The following is a 22,235-nucleotide window of genomic DNA, read 5'->3' as shown; positions in this document are numbered from 1 at the left end:
CAGTACGGTGACACAAGGGAACGTTAGGATCTAATACAGTACGGTAATACAAGGGAACGTTAGGATCTAATACAGTACGGTGATACAAGGGAACGTTAGGATCTAATACAGTACAAGGATACAAGGGAACGTTAGGATCTAATACAGTACAGTGATACAAGGGAACGTTAGGATCTAATACAGTACGCTGATACAAGGGAACGTTAGGATCTAATACAGTACGGTGACACAAGGGAACGTTAGGATCTAATACAGTACGGTGATACAATGGAACGTTAGGATCTAATACAGTACAAGGATACAAGGGAACGTTAGGATCTAATACAGTACGGTAATACAAGGGAACGTTAGGATCTAATACAGTACGGTGATACAAGGGAATATTAGGGTCTAATACAGTACAGTGATACAAGGGAACGTTAGGGTCTAATACAGTACGGTGATACAAGGGAACGTTAGGATCTAATACAGTACGGTGATACAAGGGAACGTTAGGATCTAATACAGTACAGTGATACAAGGGAACGTTAGGATCTAATACAGTACAAGGATACAAGGGAACGTTAGGATCTAATACAGTACGGTGATACAAGGGAACGTTAGGATCTAATACAGTACAAGGATACAAGGGAACGTTAGGATCTAATACAGTACAGGGATACAAGGGAACGTTAGGATCTAATACAGTACAGTGATACAAGGGAACGTTAGGATCTAATACAGTACAGTGATACAAGGGAACGTTAGGATCTAATACAGTACGGTGATATAAGGGAACGTTAGGATCTAATACAGTACGGTGACACAAGGGAACGTTAGGATCGAATACAGTACGGTGATACAAGGGAACGTTAGGATCTAATACAGTACGGTGATACAAGGGAACGTTAGGATCTAATACAGTACGGTGATATAAGGGAACGTTAGGATCTAATACAGTACGGTGACACAAGGGAACGTTAGGATCTAATACAGTACAGTGATACAAGGCAACGTTAGGATCTAATACAGTACAAGGATACAAGGGAACGTTAGGATCTAATACAGTACAGGGATACAAGGGAACGTTAGGATCTAATACAATACGGTGATACAAGGGAACATTAGGGTCTAATACAGTACAGTGATACAAGGGAACGTTAGGGTCTAATTCAGTACAGCGATACAAGGGAACGTTAGGATCTAATACAGTACGCTGATACAAGGGAACGTTAGGATCTAATACAGTACGGTGATACAAGGGAACGTTAGGATCTAATACAGTACAAGGATACAAGGGAACGTTGGGATCTAATACAGTACAGTGATACAAGGGAACGTTAGGATCTAATAGAGTACAGTGATACAAGGGAACGTTAGGATCTAATACAGTACAAGGATACAAGAAGGTTAGGATCTAATACAGTACGGTGATACAAGGGAACGTTAGGATCTAATACAGTACGGTGACACAAGGGAACGTTAGGATCTAATACAGTACGGTGGTACAAGGGAACGTTAGGATCTAATACAGTACGGTGACACAAGGGAACGTTAGGATCTAATACAGTACGGTGATACAAGGGAACGTTAGGATCTAATACAGTACGGTGATACAAGGGAACGTTAGGATCTAATACAGTACAAGGATACAAGGGAACGTTAGGATCTAATACAGTACAGGGATACAAGGGAACGTTAGGATCTAATACAATACGGTGACACAAGGGAACGTTAGGATCTAATACAGTACGGTGATACAAGGGAACGTTAGGATCTAATACAGTACAAGGATACAAGGGAACGTTAGGATCTAATACAGTACGGTAATACAAGGGAACGTTAGGATCTAATACAGTACGGTAATACAAGGGAACGTTAGGATCTAATACAGTACAAGGATACAAGGGAACGTTAGGATCTAATACAGTACAGTGATACAAGGGAACGTTAGGATCTAATACAGTACAAGGATACAAGGGAAGGTTAGGATCTAATACAGTAGTGATACAAGGGAACGTTAGGATCTAATACAGTACGGTGATACAAGGGAACATTAGGGTCTAATACAGTACAGTGATACAAGGGAACGTTAGGGTCTAATTCAGTACAGCGATACAAGGGAACGTTAGGATCTAATACAGTACGCTGATACAAGGGAACGTTAGGATCTAATACAGTACGGTGATACAAGGGAACGTTAGGATCTAATACAGTACAAGGATACAAGGGAACGTTGGGATCTAATACAGTACAGTGATACAAGGGAACGTTAGGATCTAATAGAGTACAGTGATACAAGGGAACGTTAGGATCCAATACAGTACAAGGATACAAGAAGGTTAGGATCTAATACAGTACGGTGATACAAGGGAACGTTAGGATCTAATACAGTACGGTGACACAAGGGAACGTTAGGATCTAATACAGTACGGTGATACAAGGGAACGTTAGGATCTAATACAGTACGGTGACACAAGGGAACGTTAGGATCTAATACAGTACGGTGATACAAGGGAACGTTAGGATCTAATACAGTACGGTGATACAAGGGAACGTTAGGATCTAATACAGTACGGTGATACAAGGGAACGTTAGGATCTAATACAGTACAAGGATACAAGGGAACGTTAGGATCTAATACAGTACGGTGATACAAAGGAACGTGAGGATCTAATACAGTACGGTGATACAAGGGAACGTTAGGGTCTAATACAGTACGGTGATACAAAGGAACGTGAGGATCTAATACAGTACAGGGATACAAGGGAACGTTAGGGTCTAATACAGTACGGTGATACAAGGGAACGTTAGGGTCTAATACAGTACAGTGATACAAGGGAACGTTAGGATCTAATACAGTACAGGGATACAAGGGAACGTTAGGGTCTAATACAGTACGGTGATACAAGGGAACGTTAGGATCTAATACAGTACGGTGATACAAGGGAACGTTAGGATCTAATACAGTACGGTGATACAAAGGAACGTGAGGATCTAATACAGTACAGGGATACAAGGGAACGTTAGGGTCTAATACAGTACGGTGATACAAGGGAACGTTAGGGTCTAATACAGTACAGTGATACAAAGGAACGTGAGGATCTAATACAGTACGGTGATACAAGGGAACGTTAGGATCTAATACAGTACGGTGATACAAAGGAACGTGAGGATCTAATACAGTACGGTGATACAAGGGAACGTTAGGATCTAATACAGTACAGTGATACAAGGGAACGTTAGGATCTAATACAGTACGGTAATACAAGGGAACGTTAGGATCTAATACAGTACGGTGACACAAGGGAACGTTAGGATCTAATACAGTACGGTGATACAAGGGAACGTTAGGGTCTAATACAGTACGGTGATACAAAGGAACGTGAGGATCTAATACAGTACGGTGATACAAGGGAACGTTAGGATCTAATACAGTACGGTGATACAAGGGAACGTTAGGGTCTAATACAGTACAGTGATACAAGGGAACGTTAGGATCTAATACAGTACAGGGATACAAGGGAACGTTAGGGTCTAATACAGTACAGTGATACAAGGGAACGTTAGGATCTAATACAGTACAGGGATACAAGGGAACGTTAGGATCTAATACAGTACAGGGATACAAGGGAACGTTAGGGTCTAATACAGTACAGTGATACAAGGGAACGTTAGGATCTAATACAGTACAGGGATACAAGGGAACGTTAGGGTCTAATACAGTACAGTGATACAAGGGAACGTTAGGATCTAATACAGTACAGGGATACAAGGGAACGTTAGGGTCTAATACAGTCCAGTGATACAAGGGAACGTGAGGATCTAATACAGTACAAGGATACAAGGGAACGTTAGGATCTAATACAGTACGGTAATACAAGGGAACGTTAGGATCTAATACAGTACGGTGATACAAGGGAACGTTAGGATCTAATACAGTACAAGGATACAAGGGAACGTTAGGATCTAATACAGTACGGTGATACAAGGGAACGTTAGGATCTAATACAGTACAGTGATACAAGGGAACGTTAGGGTCTAATACAGTACAGTGATACAAGGGAACGTTAGGATCTAATACAGTAGTGATACAAGGGAACGTTAGGATCTAATACAGTACGGTGATACAAGGGAACATTAGGATCTAATACAGTAGTGATACAAGGGAACGTTAGGATCTAATACAGTACGGTAATACAAGGGAACGTTAGGATCTAATACAGTACGGTGATACAAGGGAACGTTAGGGTCTAATACAGTAGTGATACAAGGGAACGTTAGGATCTAATACAGTACGGTGACACAAGGGAACATTAGGATCTAATACAGTAGTGATACAAGGGAACGTTAGGATCTAATACAGTACGGTAATACAAGGGAACATTAGGATCTAATACAGTACGGTGATACAAGGGAACGTTAGGATCTAATACAGTACAAGGATACAAGGGAACGTTAGGATCTAATACAGTACGGTGACACAAGGGAACGTTAGGATCTAATACAGTACGGTGATACAAGGGAACGTTAGGATCTAATGCAGTACGGTGACACAAGGGAACGTTAGGATCTAATACAGTAGTGATACAAGGGAACGTTAGGATCTAATACAGTACGGTAATACAAGGGAACGTTAGGATCTAATACAGTACGGTGATACAAGGGAACGTTAGGATCTAATACAGTACAAGGATACAAGGGAACGTTAGGATCTAATACAGTACAGGGATACAAGGGAACGTTAGGATCTAATACAGTACGCTGATACAAGGGAACGTTAGGATCTAATACAGTACGGTGACACAAGGGAACGTTAGGATCTAATACAGTACGGTGATACAATGGAACGTTAGGATCTAATACAGTACAAGGATACAAGGGAACGTTAGGATCTAATACAGTACAGTGATACAAGGGAACGTTAGGATCTAATACAGTACGCTGATACAAGGGAACGTTAGGATCTAATACAGTACGGTGACACAAGGGAACGTTAGGATCTAATACAGTACGGTAATACAAGGGAACGTTAGGATCTAATACAGTACGGTGATACAAGGGAACGTTAGGATCTAATACAGTACAAGGATACAAGGGAACGTTAGGATCTAATACAGTACAGTGATACAAGGGAACGTTAGGATCTAATACAGTACGCTGATACAAGGGAACGTTAGGATCTAATACAGTACGGTGACACAAGGGAACGTTAGGATCTAATACAGTACGGTGATACAATGGAACGTTAGGATCTAATACAGTACAAGGATACAAGGGAACGTTAGGATCTAATACAGTACGGTAATACAAGGGAACGTTAGGATCTAATACAGTACGGTGATACAAGGGAATATTAGGGTCTAATACAGTACAGTGATACAAGGGAACGTTAGGGTCTAATACAGTACAGTGATACAAGGGAACGTTAGGATCTAATACAGTACGGTGATACAAGGGAACGTTAGGATCTAATATAGTACAAGGATACAAGGGATTGTTAGGATCTAATACAGTACGGTGATACAAGGGAACGTTAGGATCTAATACAGTACGGTGATACAAGGGAACGTTAGGGTCTAATACAGTACAGTGATACAAGGGAAGGTTAGGATCTAATACAGTAGTGATACAAGGGAACGTTAGGATCTAATACCGTACGGTGATACAAGGGAACATTAGGGTCTAATACAGTACAGTGATACAAGGGAAGGTTAGGGTCTAATACAGTACAGTGTTACAAGGGAACGTTAGGATCTAATACAGTACGGTGATACAAGGGAACGTTAGGATCTTAACAGTACGGTGATACAAGGGAACGTTAGGGTCTAATACAGTAGTGATACAAGGGAACGTTAGGATCTAATACAGTAATGATACAAGGGTACGTTAGGATCTAATACAGTACGGTGATACAAGGGAACGTTAGGATCTAATACAGTACGGTGATACAAGGGAATGTTAGGATCTAATACAGTACAGGGATACAAGGGAACGTTAGGATCTAATACAGTACAGTGATACAAGGGAATGTTAGGATCTAATACAGTACAGTGACACAAGGGAACGTTAGGATCTAATACAATATGGTGATACAAGGGAACGTTAGGATCTAATACAGTACGGTGATACAAGGGAACGTTAGGATATAATACAGTACAGTGATACAAGGGAACGTTAGGATCTAATACAGTACAGTGATACAAGGGAACGTTAGTGTCTAAAAGAGTGCGGTGATACAAGGGAACGTTAGGATCTAATACAGTACAGTGATACAAGGGAACGTTAGGATCTAATACAGTACAGTGATACAAGGGAACGTTGGGATCTAATACAGTACGGTGATACAAGGGAACGTTAGGATCTAATACAGTACGGTGACAAAAGGGAACGTTAGGATCTAATACAGTACGGTGATACAAGGGAACGTTAGGATCTAATACAGTACGGTGATACAAGGGAACATTAGGGTCTAATACAGTACAGTGATACAAGGGAATGTTAGGGTCTAATACAGTACAGTGATACAAGGGAACGTTAGGGTCTAATACAGTACGGTGATACAAGGGAATGTTAGGGTCTAATACAGTACAGTGATACAAGGGAACGTTAGGGTCTAATACAGTAGTGATACAAGGGAACGTTAGGATCTAATACAGTACGGTGATACAAGGGAACATTAGGGTCTAATACAGTACAGTGATACAAGGGAATGTTAGGGTCTAATACAGTACAGTGATACAAGGGAACGTTAGGATCTAATACAGTACGGTGATACAAGGGAACGTTAGGATCTAATACAGTACGGTGATACAAGGGAACGTTAGGATCTAATACAGTACGGTGACACAAGGGAACGTTAGGATCTAATACAGTACAGTGATACAAGGGAACGTTAGGATCTAATACAGTACGGTAATACAAGGGAACGTTAGGATCTAATACAGTACGGTGATACAAGGGAACGTTAGGATCTAATACAGTACAAGGATACAAGGGAACATTAGGATCTAATACAGTACGGTGACACAAGGGAACGTTAGGATCTAATACAGTACAGTGATACAAGGGAACGTTAGGATCTAATACAGTACGGTGATACAAGGGAACGTTAGGATCTAATACAGTACGGTGATACAAGGCAACGTTAGGATCTAATACAGTACGGTAATACAAGGGAACGTTAGGATCTAATACAGTACGGTGATACAAGGGAACGTTAGGATCTAATACAGTACGGTGATACAAGGCAACGTTAGGATCTAATACAGTACGGTGATACAAGGGAACGTTAGGATCTAATACAGTACGGTGATACAAGGGAACGTTAGGATCTAATACAGTACAGGGATACAAGGGAACGTTAGGATCTAATACAGTACGGTGATACAAGGGAACGTTAGGATCTAATACAGTACGGTGATACAAGGGAACGTTAGGATCTAATACAGTACGGTAATACAAGGGAACGTTAGGATCTAATACAGTACGGTGATACAAGGGAACGTTAGGATCTAATACAGTACGGTGATACAAGGGAACGTTAGGATCTAATACAGTACGGTGATACAAGGCAACGTTAGGATCTAATACAGTACGGTAATACAAGGGAACGTTAGGATCTAATACAGTACGGTGATACAAGGGAACGTTAGGATCTAATACAGTACGGTGATACAAGGGAACGTTAGGATCTAATACAGTACGGTAATACAAGGGAACGTTAGGATCTAATACAGTACGGTGATACAAGGGAACGTTAGGATCTAATACAGTACGGTGATACAAGGGAACGTTAGGATCTAATACAGTACGGTGATACAAGGGAACGTTAGGATCTAATACAGTACGGTGATACAAGGGAACGTTAGGATCTAATACAGTACGGTGATACAAGGGAACGTTAGGATCTAATACAGTACGGTGATACAAGGGAACGTTAGGATCTAATACAGTACGGTGATACAAGGGAACGTTAGGATCTAATACAGTACGGTGATACAAGGGAACGTTAGGATCTAATACAGTACGGTGATACAAGGGAACGTTAGGATCTAATACAGTACGGTGATACAAGGGAACGTTAGGATCTAATACAGTACGGTGATACAAGGGAACGTTAGGATCTAATACAGTACGGTGATACAAGGGAACGTTAGGATCTAATACAGTACGGTAATACAAGGGAACGTTAGGATCTAATACAGTACGGTGATACAAGGGAACGTTAGGATCTAATACAGTACGGTGATACAAGGGAACGTTAGGATCTAATACAGTACGGTGATACAAGGGAACGTTAGGATCTAATACAGTACGGTGATACAAGGGAACGTTAGGATCTAATACAGTACGGTGATACAAGGCAACGTTAGGATCTAATACAGTACGGTAATACAAGGGAACGTTAGGATCTAATACAGTACGGTGATACAAGGGAACGTTAGGATCTAATACAGTACAAGGATACAAGGGAACGTTAGGATCTAATACAGTACGGTGATACAAGGGAACGTTAGGATCTAATACAGTACGGTGATACAAGGGAACGTTAGGATCTAATACAGTACGGTGACACAAGGGAACGTTAGGATCTAATACAGTACGGTGATACAAGGGAACATTAGGATCTAATACAGTACGGTGACACAAGGGAACGTTAGGATCTAATACAGTACGGTGACACAAGGGAACGTTAGGATCTAATACAGTACGGTGATACAAGGGAACGTTAGGATCTAATACAGTACGGTGACACAAGGGAACGTTAGGATCTAATACAGTACGGTGATACAAGGGAACATTAGGATCTAATACAGTACGGTGACACAAGGGAACGTTAGGATCTAATACAGTACGGTGACACAAGGGAACGTTAGGATCTAATACAGTACAGGGATACAAGAAAACGTTAGGATCTAATACAGTACGGTGATACAAGGGAACGTTAGGATCTAATACAGTACGGTGATACAAGGGAATGTTAGGAACTAATACAGTACAGGGATACAAGGGAACGTTAGGATCTAATACAGTACAGGGATACAAGGGAACGTTAAGATCTAATACAGTACGGTGATACAAGGGAACATTAGGGTCTAATACAGTACGGTGATACAAGGGAACGTTAGGGTCTAATACAGTACGGTGATACAAGGGAACGTTAGGATCTAATACAGTACAGGGATACAAGGGAACGTTAGGGTCTAATACAGTACGGTGATACAAGGGGACGTTAGGATCTAATACAGTACAGGGATACAAGGGGACGTTAGGATCTAATACAGTACGGTGACACAAGGGAACGTTAGGGTCTAATAGCAAGGTTAAGAGTCCAGAGCAGAGAGGGAATGGGTGACCACCAGACAGTCCTGGAGAAGTAGGCAGGTAGTGCAAGAGCCCCCGGAGCAAGAGCTCACTTGGGAATAGTTTTCCATTTTGGAAACTGGTGAGAGGGTGGATCCTCAGGGGCTGCAATCAGAGAGGAGGGGAGGGAGAAAGGAAGGTGTAATAGGGGATTCCTTAGTTAGGGGGTCAGACAGGCATTTCTGTGACTTCAGGGTGGTATTTTGTCTCCCTAATGCCAGGGTCAAGATACCGTCATTCTTTTCGTAGAGGGGGAGCAGACAGAGATTGTGGTCCACGTTGGCACCAATGATTCGGGACGGAAGGGGGATTTGGTCCCGAAATCAGAATTTAGGGAGCTAGTTAGAAAATTAGCAAGGAGGATCTCAAATGTAGTAATCTGGATTACTCCCATTAGTACAGGGAACTAAGTACAGAAATAGAAGCTTTGACAAAGAGTCATCGGACTCGAAACGTTAGCCCTTTTCTCTCCCTACAGATGCTGCCAGACCTGCTGAGATTTTCCAGCATTTTCTCTTTTGTTACAGGAATAGAAGATGAGGCAGATGAATGTGTGGTTGGAAAGGTAGTGCAGGAGGGAGGGCTTTAGATTCCAGGGACACTGGGACTGAGAAGACACCTAGCTATGATTGGCAAGTCCTCAACACATTAAAAGTTGTGTTTTTTGTTGAGAAAAAAGAGGAAGTGAAAACACTTGCCTCCGAGATGCTTCTAAACATTGTGGTTAGATTCACAGCAGGGTACTGGAGATGCAGTTAAGCATGACCCCCGCCCTCCGGTGGAATTTGGAGGCACCGACGTTAAATAATGACCCCCTTGACCCACTGCGTCATGGCCGGGCTTGATACTTGCCCTCATCCAGCCGAATGCCAGCCGAGCGAGACCGGAGCATCACGGGGCCTGGAGGACCGGGTTTCCAGTTTGTTAATCAGACACAAAGCAGCTCAGATGACCCATTTGCACCCGCCCGCTTTGCGGGGCATGTAGCTCTCTGCCGCCGTCGGCAGGGGGCTGGAGCATCAGAATGGGCTTGGCGCCAATCCGTTTTCTACCTGATGCTCGATTCTCCACTGGATCAGTAACCCCACTACCGGGGGCAGGCAGCAGAGTATCCACCCGAGTGTTCAACTAACTTGCAGGAGTTTTTTGAAGAGGTAACTGAAAGGGTTGATGACAGCAATGTCGTTGATGAGATGTACAAGAAGGCATTCAATACAGTGCCACACAACAGACTTGGAAGAAAAGTTATAGCTCGTGGAATAAAAGAGACAGCAACAATAAGAATACAAAATTGGCTGAATAATAGGAAAGAGAGATTAATGGGCAATGGATATTTCTCAGGCTGGACGATGGTTTCTAGTAGTGTTCCCCAGGAGTCATTATTGGGACTCTTGCTTTTCCGGATATGTATTAATGATCTAGATCTTGGTGAGCAGGGGACAATTTCAAAGTTTAGGGATGGCACAAAACTGGGAAGGTTGTTACCTGCACGGAGGGCTCACAGAACTTCAAAAGGACACAGAGAAGTGGCAAAGTGGGCATACAGGTTGCTGATCAAGTTCAATGTGGAGAAGTGTGAGGTGGTTCATTTTGCGAAGAACATGGAGAGACAATATAAAATAAGGAACAACATTTTTAAAGGCGTTCAGGAGCAGAGGGACCTGGGTGTATTTGTGCATTCGTCATTGAAGGTGGTAGGACAGGTGGAGAGAGCAGTCAATAAAGCAGAGAGTATTCTGGGTTTTATTAATAGGGGCCTCGAGTACAAGAGCAAGTGTTCTCCTTGGAGAGGATAATAATAATCTTTATTGTCACAAGTAGGCTTACATTAACACTGCAATGAAGTTACTGTGAAAATCCCCTAGTCGCCACACTCCGGCGCCTGTTCGGGTACACAGAGGGAGAATTCAGAATGTCCAATTCACCTAACAGCACTTCTTTCGGGACTTGTGGGAGGAAATCGGAGCACCCGGAGGAAACCCACGCAGACACGGTGACAATGTGCAGACTCCGCACATTCACCCAAGCCGGGAATCAAACCTGGGTCCCTGGCGCTGTAAAGCAACAGTGCTAACCACTGTGCAACCGTGCTGTCCTTGATCACCAGGACGCGGGACCGTTATTCAGTTAGCTCCGCGGGACCATCACTCCGTGGTGCGGGACCGTCACTCTACCTGCGCCGTGGCGTTGGGACCGTCACTCCTCCAGCGCCGCGGAATCGTCACTCCACTAGCACCGCGGGATCGTCACTCCGCCAGCACCAGAACATGGGACCGTCAGTCTATCAGTGCCGGAGTGCAGGATCGGCACTCTATGAGCCCTGGCCCCTGTGGAACATGTTCTGGGGCTGTAGTCCTACTAACTGATGACTGAATGTGCAGACAGTAGCTTTGGACTTGGCCTCAATCAGTTCCATAAGACCATGAGACATAGGAGCAAAATTAGACCATTCAGCCCATCAAGTCTGCTCCGCCATTCAATTATGGCTGATATGTTTCTCGCCCCATTCTCCTGCCTTCTCCTCGCAACCCCGATCCCCTTATTAATCAAGAACCTATCTATCTCTGTCTTAAAGACACTAATTGATTTGACCACAATTCCGTACGTTTTAGGGTTCTTTTGGACAGGGGTGAGGGTAACCCTCGCGTTAAGGTACTAAACTGGGGAAAGGCAAATGACAATAACATTAGACAGGAATTGAAGAATTTGGATTGGGTGCGGCTGTTGGAGGGTAAATCAACATCGGACCTGTGGGAGTCTTTCAAGCGACAGTTGATTAGGATTCAGGAAAGTCAAGTTCCTGAGGGAACGAAGGATAAGTATGGGAAGCTTAGGGAGCCTTGGATAACGAGGGATATTGTGAACCTCGTCAAAAAGAAAAAGGTGACTTTTGTACGGTGTAGAAGGGTGGGGACAGTCAAAACCGTTGAGGAGTATAACGACAGTAGGAAGGTACTTAATCGGGCAATTAGGAGGGCTAGGAGGGGTCATGAAAAGTCCTTGGCAAGTAGGATTAAGGTGAATCCCAAATCTTTTTATTCATATGTAAAAAGCAAGAGGGTGGGCAGTGAGGGGAATCTACGTGTTGAGCCAGAGGGAATAGGCGAGGTACGAAATGAGTTCTTTGCCTCAGTGTTCACCAAAGAACAGTCTGGGTCATGTTAACATCGAAAAGGAGGGTCTTTTAAAAAGGTATTAAGGTAGATAAGTCTCCTGGACCGGATGTGATTTACCCCAGAATACTGAGAGAAGGGAGGAAATTGCTGGGGCTTGACTGACATCTTCGTATCCTCATTGTCTAAAGGTGAGATCCCAGAGGACTGGAAAATAGCTAATGTGGTATGGCTGTTTAAGAAAGGAGCGGGGATAATTCAGGAAACTGTAGGGCAGTGAGCCTCACGTCGGTAGTAGGTAAATAATTGGAGAGAATTCTCAAGGACAGGATTTATATCCATTTGGAAACAGAAAGACTCATTAGCGATAGACAGCATGGTTTTGTGAGGGGGGGGTCGTGCCTCACTAACTTGATCGAGTTTTTTGAGGAGGTGACAAAGATGATTGATGAGGGTAGAGTGGTGGATGTTGTTTACATGGTCTTCAGTAAAACCTCTGACAAGGTGCCTCATGGCAGACTGATACAAAAGGTGAAGTCACACGGGATCAGAGGCGAGGTGGCGAGATGGATACAGAATTGGCTCGGTCAGAAGGCAAAGGGTAGCATAGAAGGGTGTTTTTTTGAATGGAAGGTTGTGACTAGTGGTGTTCCACAGGGATCTGTGCTGGAGCCTCTGTTGTTTGTAGTATACATAAACGATTTGGAGGAAAATTTAGCCGGTCTGATTAGTAAGTTGGCGAATGACACCAAGGTTGGTGGAGTGGCAGATAGTGTTGAGGATTGTCAGAGGATACAGCAGGACATAGATAGAACAAAGAACAAAGAAAAGTACAGCACGGGAACAGGCCCTTCGGCCCTCCAAGCCTGTGACGACCATGCTGCACTCTAAACTAAAATCTTCTACACTTTCGGGGTCCATATCCCTCTATTATCATTCTATTCATGTATTTGTCAAGATGCCCCTTAGATGTCACTATCGTCCCTGCTTCCACCACCTCCTCCGGCAGCGAGTTCCAGGCACCCACTACCCTCTGTGTAAAAAAGTTACCTCGTACATCTCCTCTAAACCTTGCCCCTCGCACCTTAAACCTATGCCTCCCAGTAATTGACCTCTCTACTCTGGGAAAAAGTCTCTTGGAGACATGGGCAGAGAAATGGCAAATGGAGTTTAATCCGGACAAAAGTGAGGTAATGCATTTTGGTAGGTCTAACATCGGGGGGAAATATACCGCGGTATATAATATGGTAAAACTCTTAGGAATATAGAAAGTCAGAGAGATCTGGGCGTGCAGGTCCACAGATCTTCGAAAGTGGCAACACAAGCGGACAAGGTAGTCAAGAAAGCATACGGAATGCTTGCCTTCATTGGACGGGGCATCGAGTATAAAAACTGGCAAGTCATGCTGCAGTTGTACAGAACCTTGGTAAGGCCGCACTTGGAATATTGCACACAATTCTGGTCGCCACACTACCAGAAGGATGTGGAGGCTTTGGAGAGGGTGGAGAGGAGGTTTACCAGGATGTTGCCTGGTCTGGAGGGTGTTAGCTATGTGGAGAGGCTGAATAGACTCGGACTGTTTTCATTAGAACAACGGAGATTGAGGGGTGACCTGATAGAGGTCTACAAGATTGAGGGGGCATGGATAGAGTGGATGGGCAGTCACTCTTTCTCAGGGTGGAGGGGTCAGTCACCAGGGGGCAGGGGTTTAAGGTCCGTGGGGCAACGTTTAGAGGAGATGTGCGAGGCAGGTTTTTTACACAGAGGGTGATGAGTGTCTGGAACGCGTTGCCAGGGGAGGTTGTGGAAGGAGATACATTAACGGCGTTCAAAAGGCATCTTGACAAACACATGGATAGGACGGGTATAGAGGGATACGGCACAAGGAAGTGCTGAGGGTTTTGGTCAAGGTTGGTATCATGACCAGTACAGGCTTGGAGGGCCGAAGGGCCTGTTCCTGTGCTGTCTTGTTATTTGATCTCCACAGCCTTCTGTGTCAATGAGTTCCACAGATTCACCACCCTCTGATTGAAGAAATCCCTCCTCATCTCAGTGTTGTCCCTTCAGTCTGAGGCTGTGCCCTCGGGGTGTAGTTGCACTTTCACACGGTGTATAAGAGTGATCAAGTTAAGCAGTGGCTATGATGGAGCTCTTTTTTGAGGAGGTGACAAAGATGATTGATGAGGGTAGAGCGGTGGATGTTGTTTACATGGACTTCAGTAAAGCCTTTGACAAGGTGCCGCATGGCAGGCAACGGTAGCACGGTACCACAAGTGGATAGCACTGTGGCTTCACAGCGCCAGGGTCCCAGGTTCGATTCCCTGCTGGGTCACTATCTGTGCGGAGTCTGCATGATCTCCCTGTGTCTGCGTGGGTTTCCTCCGGGTGCTCCGGTTTCCTCCCACAGTCCAAAGACGTGCAGGTTAGATGGATTGGCCATGATAAATTGCCCTTAGTGACAAAAAAGGTTAGGGGGGGTTATTGGGTTACGGGGATAGGGTGGAAGTGAGGGCTTAAGTGGGTCGGTGCAGACTCGATGGGCCGAATGGCCTCCTTCAGCACTGTGCGTTCTATGCTCTATGTTCGTTCCCAGTTTCCGACTGTTGAATGACAGGTTGGGCAGGAATGTGTCACTGCTCCAGGCTCTGTCTAATGATTGAGGCCTACCTGCTGGAGCTGGTGAGTGAGGCCTACCTGTTGGATCTGGTGAGTGAGGCCTACCTGCTGGAGCTGGTGAATGAGGCCTACATGCTGTAGCTGGTGAATGAGGCCTACCTGCTGGAGCTGGTGAATGAGGCCTACCTGTTGGAGCTGGTGAGTGAGGCCTACCTATTCTGGCTGGTGAGTGAGGCCTACCTGCTGGAGCTGGTGAGTGAGGCCTACCTGCTGGAGCTGGTGAGTGCCTACCTGCTGGAGCTGGGAGTGAGGCCTACCTGTTGGAGCTGTTGAGTGAGGCCTACCTGTTGGATCTGGTGAGTGAGGCCTACCTGCTGGAGCTGGTGAGTGAGGCCTACCTGCTGGAGCTGGTGAGTGAGGCCTACCTGTTGGAGCTGGTGAGTGCCTACCTGCTGGAGCTGGGAGTGAGGCCTACCTGTTGGAGCTGTTGAGTGAGGCCTACCTGTTGGAGCTGGTGAGTGAGGCCTACCTGCTGGAGCTGGTGAGTGAGGCCTACCTGTTGGAGCTGGTGAGTGAGGCCTACCTGTTGGAGCTGGTGAGTGAGGCCTACCTGTTGGAGCTGGTGAGTGAGGCATACCTGCTGGAGCTGGTGAGTGAGGCCTACCTGCTGGAGCTGGTGAGTGAGGCCTACCTGTTGGAGCTGGTGAGTGAGGCCTACCTGTTTGTATAGCTGAGCCTTCAGTCTGTTGGTCTGATACTCTGCCCTTCGCCGGTCCTCCTCTCGTTTCCTGCTGACCTCAGGAAGCTGTTCGTACAGACTGCAAAAGGGGCAGATGAAGGACGTCAGTGAAATGCAAGCACATGACCACCTGCCTCGGGACCCAAGGCTTGTCAATGATGAAGTTTCAGCTGACCTTGCGTTCACTCACAATAGTCCTGCCCACTGCACCATTCTGGGTCGCGGCCCTCTCCCCACAGACATGAACACTCGTCACCCCCAGGTCGCACATCCTCTCCCTCTACTCCCTCCCCCAGGACGCACACCCTCCCCCAGGGCACGGACCCTCTCCCTCTACTTCCTCCCCCAGGACACACTCCCTCCCCTCTACTCCCTCCCCCAGGACAAGGACCCTCTCCCTCTACTCCCTCCCCCAGGACACACTCCCTCCCCCTCTACTCCCTCCCCCAGGACACACTCCCTCCCCCTCTACTCCCTCCCCCAGGACACACTCCCTCCCCCTCTACTCCCTCCCCCCAGGACACACTCCCTCCCCCTCTACTCCCTCCCCCCGGACACACTCCCTCCCCCTCTACTCCCTCCCCCCGGACACACTCCCTCCCCCTCTACTCCCTCCCCCAGGACACACTCCCTCCCCCTCTACTCCCTCCCCCTCTACTCCCTCCCCCCAGGACACACTCCCTCCCCCTCTACTCCCTCCCCCCAGGACACACTCCCTCCCCCTCTACTCCCTCCCCCAGGACACACCCTCCCCCTCTACTCCCTCCCCCCAGGACACACTCCCTCCCCCTCTACTCCCTCCCCCCAGGACACACTCCCTCCCCCTCTACTCCCTCCCCCCAGGACACACTCCCTCCCCCTCTACTCCCTCCCCCCAGGACACTCACTCTCCCTCTACTCCCTCCCCCAGGACACACTCCCTCTCCCTCTACTCCCTCCCCCAGGACACACCCATCCCCCTCTACTCCCTCCCCCCGGACACACTCCCTCCCCCTCTACTCCCTCCCCCCGGACACACTCCCTCCCCCAGGACACACTCCCTCCCCCTCTACTCCCTCCCCCTCTACTCCCTCCCCCCAGGACACACTCCCTCCCCCTCTACTCCCTCCCCCCCAGGACACACCCCTCCCCCTCTACTCCCTCCCCTAGGACACAGTCCCTCCCCCTCTACTCCCTCCCCAGGACACACTCCCTCTCCCTCTATTGCCTCCCCCAGGACACACTCCCTCCCCCTCTACTCCCTCCCCCAGGACACAGTCCCTCTCCCTCTACTCCCTCCCCAGGACACACTCCCTCCCCCTCTACTCCCTCCCCCAGGACACAGTCCCTCCCCCTCTATTCGCTCCCCCAGGACACACTCCCTCCCCCTCCCCCAGGTCACAGTCCCTCCCCCTCTATTCCATCCCCCAGGGCACGGACCCTCTCCCTCTACTCCCTCCCCCAGGACACACTCCCTCCCCCCAGGACACATGCCCTCTTCCTCTACTCCCTCCCCCCTCTCAGGGCATGGTCCCTCCTCCTCTACTCCCCCCAGGACACACTCCCTCCCCCTCTACTCTCTCCCCACGGACACACTCCCTCCCCCTCTACTCCCTCCCCCAGGACACAGTCCCTCCCCTCTACTCTCTCCCCCCGGACACACTCCCTCCCCCTCTACTCCCTCCCCCAGGACACACTCCCTCTCCCTCTACTCCCTCCCTCAGGACACACCCCTCCCCCTCTACTCCCTCCCCAGGGCACGGACCCTCTCCCCCTACACCCTCCCCCAGGACGCACTCCCTCCCGCTCTACCCCCTCCCCCAGGCACGGACCCTCTCCGTCTCCTCCCTCCCCCAGGCACGGACCCTCTCCGTCTCCTCCCTCCCCCAGGCACGGACCCTCTCCGTCTCCTCCCTCCCCCAGGGCACGGACCCTCTCCCCATTCAGTCCACAAACAACCAGATTTATGGAATTCAATCTCATACAGCGTTGAGCTGGTGCGATTGGAACTGACCACCTTGCCCAGGTTGGATTGCTGTGGGATCGGTGTTGTGAGGAAAGAGGGCAGAATCCTGGGTTGTGCAGGGGTGTGCATTGTTTGTGGAACCATAGGAAGGTTACAGCACAGGGAGGGGCCACTGTGTCTGTTTGTGGGGCCTATTGCCAGGATTGTGACACCAACAGGACCACAAAGCAGCTCAACACCACCATCGGAAGATTGTGGAGGGGCCAGAGAAGGTGGACGCTGAGAGAACAGTGCCGACATGAGGGGCCAATCATTTTGGACGGCGACGAGGAGAAATTACTTCACCCAAAGGGTTGTGGATGTTCCGTCGCAGGATTCTTTGCGGATCGGGGAGGGACAGGTTTTTCCTCTCTCTGGGAATATGGGGAGTAGGTGGGAAGATGGAGTTGAAACCCAAATCAGCCCTGATCGTATTGAGTGACGGAGCAGGCTCAATGGGCCACGTGGTCCACTCTTGCTGCTATTTTCTTGTGTTCACCAAAGTAACACTCACCGCTTGGACCTGTCAAACATTTCCCTCTTTGGGATTTTCTTCTTCAATAAAATGGCTTCAGCTGTAAAATACAAGAGAGGTGATTCTGGTGTGGGGTAAACATTCTGAACACTGACAACAAAGCACGTGCTCGGATCGGAAATAGGAAATAGTTTACAAGTGTTTTAGCAATTAGAGGTTAATTGGGTAAGCACATCACTGGGTGCATATGGAAACAGTGTCCCCGGATATCACCTTATTTTGTTAATTGCTTAAATTTGATTTGACGTCCTCAAAAGAGTATAGAGGGGAAAGTGGTGATGATCGTAGACGAGAGTTTTATTTGTCTTTGAATACGGCTCTGGCTTGGTTGTTTTCTATCCAATTAGCCATTGAAGGTTGACACCACAGAGGTGCAGGGTTGGGGCGGCACGGTGGTTAACACTGCTGCCTCACAGCTCCAGGGTCCCGGGTTCAATTCCGACCTCAGGTGACTGTCTGTGCGGAGTCTGCACTTTCTCCCCGTGTCTGCGTGGGTTTCCTCCGGTCCTCCCACACTCCAAAGATGTGCAAGTGGGGAAGATTGACCATGCTAAATCCCTCTTAGTGTCCAAGGATATGTAGGTTAGGTGGGGTTATGGAATTAGGCAAGGGAGTGGGCCCTGGGCAGGGGGCTCTTTCAGAGGGTTGGTGCAGACTCGATGGGTCGAAAGCTGTCCTTCTGCACTGTAGGGATTCCACGAGGATATAAGTGTCGCTGACAAGTCCATCCTATCCCATTTCCCATCCCAGAAATCTCAGATACATCTGAATGGTGTGCTGGACCACATCAGAGGGCAGTTAAAATTGAGTCACATTAGTGTGGTATTGGGAATCACATTTAGACTCACAACAGGGTCAAAGGACAGCAGGTCTCATTTGTAAACCAGCTGAATTTTGAACAGAACCGTCGTGGCCACTTTTACTGATCCCAGCTTTTTAAATGTCAGATTTTTAATATAAGCCCCTAGCTCAGGAACATGAGCACTAAATTAGTTCTGAATGACAGCTATCCCACGTAGAGTATAAAATGGTTTACAGGTTGATCGTGGCGAGGTTAAGCAGGGTCAGTAGACGCTCGTGTGGCCCAACTGGACCAGTTCTGTGTTGTCCACGAGGTGTGATATGGAAGGGTGTGTACATCCTTCCTTACCAAGCTGACAGCCCTTCCAGTTCCTGGGGCCGCTGTCCTGGGGCTGGTTGAAAAGTCTCTCTCTTTCACTCTGCAGGATGCTTTGTATCTTCCTCTCTTCCATCAGTAGCTCCAGACGCCTCATCCGCTGTCGGGAATGGGAGATGAAATCCGGTCTGTTCATGTGCAAGGCCTCCTGTCAAACAGCAAAACAAAAGAGACCTGTGGGCGTAATTCCAGACTTGGTCTTGAGCCACAGGACACCAGGGCAGTCCTGGATTCACTCCTGACCTCAGGGAGTGGTCTGCCTTCTCTCAAGATGCCGATTCTCTGCTGGGATACTGTTGCTGTGCCCAGCAGCCATTATCCCGGTTCAGCACGTTCCCAGACTGCTTCCTCGGCTCACAGAGAAATTCTCTGGCACGTGACGACCCCGTCCCCACATCAACCTTCCCCTTCCTCCTTATCCCATCGTCACCCCTCCCCCACTTCATCAATCCCAAAATTACACCCTTGCCATTCTCAACATGTCGTGTACATTAATATCTGGACGTGAATGTGGGGGGGGTATGATCAGTAAGTTCGCAGATGACACAAAAATTGAGGGTGTGGTAAACAGTGAGGAGAAAAGCCTTAGGTTATAGACGGACTGGTCAGATGGACAGAACAGTGGCAAATTTAACCCTGAAAAGTGTGAAGTGTTGGCATTTTGATAGGACTAACAAAGCAAAGGAATGCACAATGACCAGTAGGACTCTAGGAAGTACCGCAGACCAGAGGGACCTTGGGGTGTATGACCATAGATCCCTGAAGACCGCAGGACGGGTAGATAAGGTGATTAAGATGGTACATGGAATACTTGCCTTGAGTAACCGAGACATAGAATATAAGAGCAGGGAGGGTCTGATGGAGCTGTATAAAACACTGGTTAGGTCACAGCTGGAGCACTGTGTGCAGTTCTGGTCACCTCACTATAGGAAGGATGCGATTACACTGGAGAGGCTGCAGAGGAGATTCACCAGGATGTTGCCTGGGATGGAGCGTTTCAGCTACGAAGCGAGGTTGGATAGACTGGGGTTGTTTTCCCTGGAGCAGAGAAGGCGGAGGGGGAACCTGATTGAGGTGTTTTTAAGATCATGAGGGTCCTAGAAAGGATAGATCGGAAGAAACGTTTCTCCTGAATGGAGGAGCCAATAACAGGGGGCAGGAGATTTACAGGAACAACCGTTTTACCCAGTGGGTGCTGGGAATCTGGAACTCGCTGCCTGAAAGAGTGAGGCAGAATCCTCATAACATTTAAGAAGCATTTAGATGAGGACTTGAAACACCACAGCAAACAAGGCTACGAACCAAGTGCTGGACAATAGGATTAGAATAGATAAATACTTGCCGGGCAGCACAGACATGATGGGCTGAAGGGCCTCGTTCTGTTGAAAACCAGAGGGCAGAGATGTAAAGTGACTGGCAAAAGGAACATAAATGACACGGTGGCAAAGGGGGGGGGGGGGGGGGGGGGGGGGGGGGGGGGGGGGGCATGGTAGCGTAGTGGTTAGCATTGTTGTTTCACAGCTCCCAGGGTCCCAGGTTTGATTCCCTGCTGGGTCACTGTCTGTGGAGGTACTTCTGAGGCTGTATAAGGCTCTGGTCAGACCCCATTTGGAATATTCATAGAATTTACCGTGCAAAAGGAGGCCATTCGGCCCATCGAGTCTGCACCGGCTCTAGGAAAGAGCACCCCACCCAAGGTCCACACCTCCACCTTATCCCCATAACCCAGTAACTCCACCCAACACGAAGGGCAATTTTGGACACTAAGGGCAATTAATCACGGCCAATCCACCTAACCTGCACAGCTTTGGACTGTGGGAGGAAACCGGAGCACCCGGAGGAAACCCACGCACACACGGGGGAGGGATGTGCAGACTCCGCACAGACAGTGACCCAAGCCGGAATCGAACCTGGGACCCTGAAGCAATTGTGCTATCCACAATGCTACCGTGCTGTCCATGCAGTGAGCAGTTTTGGGCCCCGTATCTAAGGAAGGATGTGCTGCCTTGGAAAGGGTCCAGAGGAGGTTCACAAGAATGATCCCTGGAATGAAGAACTAGTATTATGAGAAACGGTTGAGGACTCTGGGTCTGTAGTCGGAGTTTAGAAGGATGAGGGTGAATCTTATTGAAACTTACAGGATACTGCGAGGCCTGGATAGAGTGGACGTGGAGAGGATGTTTCCAATTGTAGGAAAAACTAGAAGCAGAGGACACCATCTCAGACTAAAGGGACGATCCTTTAAAACAGCGATGAGGAGGAATTTCTTCAGCCAGAGGGTGGTGAGTCTGTGGAACTCTTTGCCGCAGAAGGCTGTGGAGGCTAAAACACTGAGGAGTGTCTTTCAGACAGAGACAGATAGGTTTTTGATTGGTAAGGGGATCAGGGGTTATGGGGAGAAGGCAGGAGAATGGGGATGAGAAAATGTCAACCATGATTGAATAGCAGGGCAGACTCGATGGGCCGAGTGGCCTAATTCTGCTCCTATGTCTGATGGTCTTATGTGTGGAGTCTGCACGTTCTCCCCATTTGTTATTAACTCTTGCTGCTGAATGTTAAAATGTCTCTACCACACACTCCCTCATTCACCATTACCATTGTTTAATGAGGAAGCTTCATTCACTGAGCTAACACACCCTGATTACGGGGGACTTTACTCTTCCTCAAAGCCTCACATGTGGAACTTTATCATCGGAGCAGTGTGCGCCTGCCTCAGCAAACCTTCA

The 22,235-nt window shown here is 47.5% G+C and overlaps 1 protein-coding gene across 1 annotated transcript in view; it reads right to left on the bottom strand.

Moving 5' to 3' along the window:
- The window catches only part of LOC140409350 (centrosome-associated protein ALMS1-like), a 71,948-nt gene that overhangs the window by 29,741 nt on the left and 19,972 nt on the right, over nucleotides 1-22,235 (bottom strand). Inside the window, exons 5-7 of the mRNA XM_072497774.1 lie at nucleotides 19,483-19,657; nucleotides 18,312-18,372; nucleotides 15,793-15,892 (exon numbers count right to left, since the gene is read on the bottom strand). Coding sequence (XP_072353875.1) covers nucleotides 15,793-15,892; nucleotides 18,312-18,372; nucleotides 19,483-19,657 — 336 coding nt within the window. The remainder of the gene's footprint in view (nucleotides 1-15,792; nucleotides 15,893-18,311; nucleotides 18,373-19,482; nucleotides 19,658-22,235) is intronic.

Source organism: Scyliorhinus torazame, chromosome 3 (assembly GCF_047496885.1).
Source record: "Scyliorhinus torazame isolate Kashiwa2021f chromosome 3, sScyTor2.1, whole genome shotgun sequence".
NCBI classification, from domain to species: domain Eukaryota; kingdom Metazoa; phylum Chordata; class Chondrichthyes; order Carcharhiniformes; family Scyliorhinidae; genus Scyliorhinus; species Scyliorhinus torazame.
Note: the sequence above shows the minus strand (reverse complement) of the source record. Positions and strands in the feature narration are given on the sequence as shown.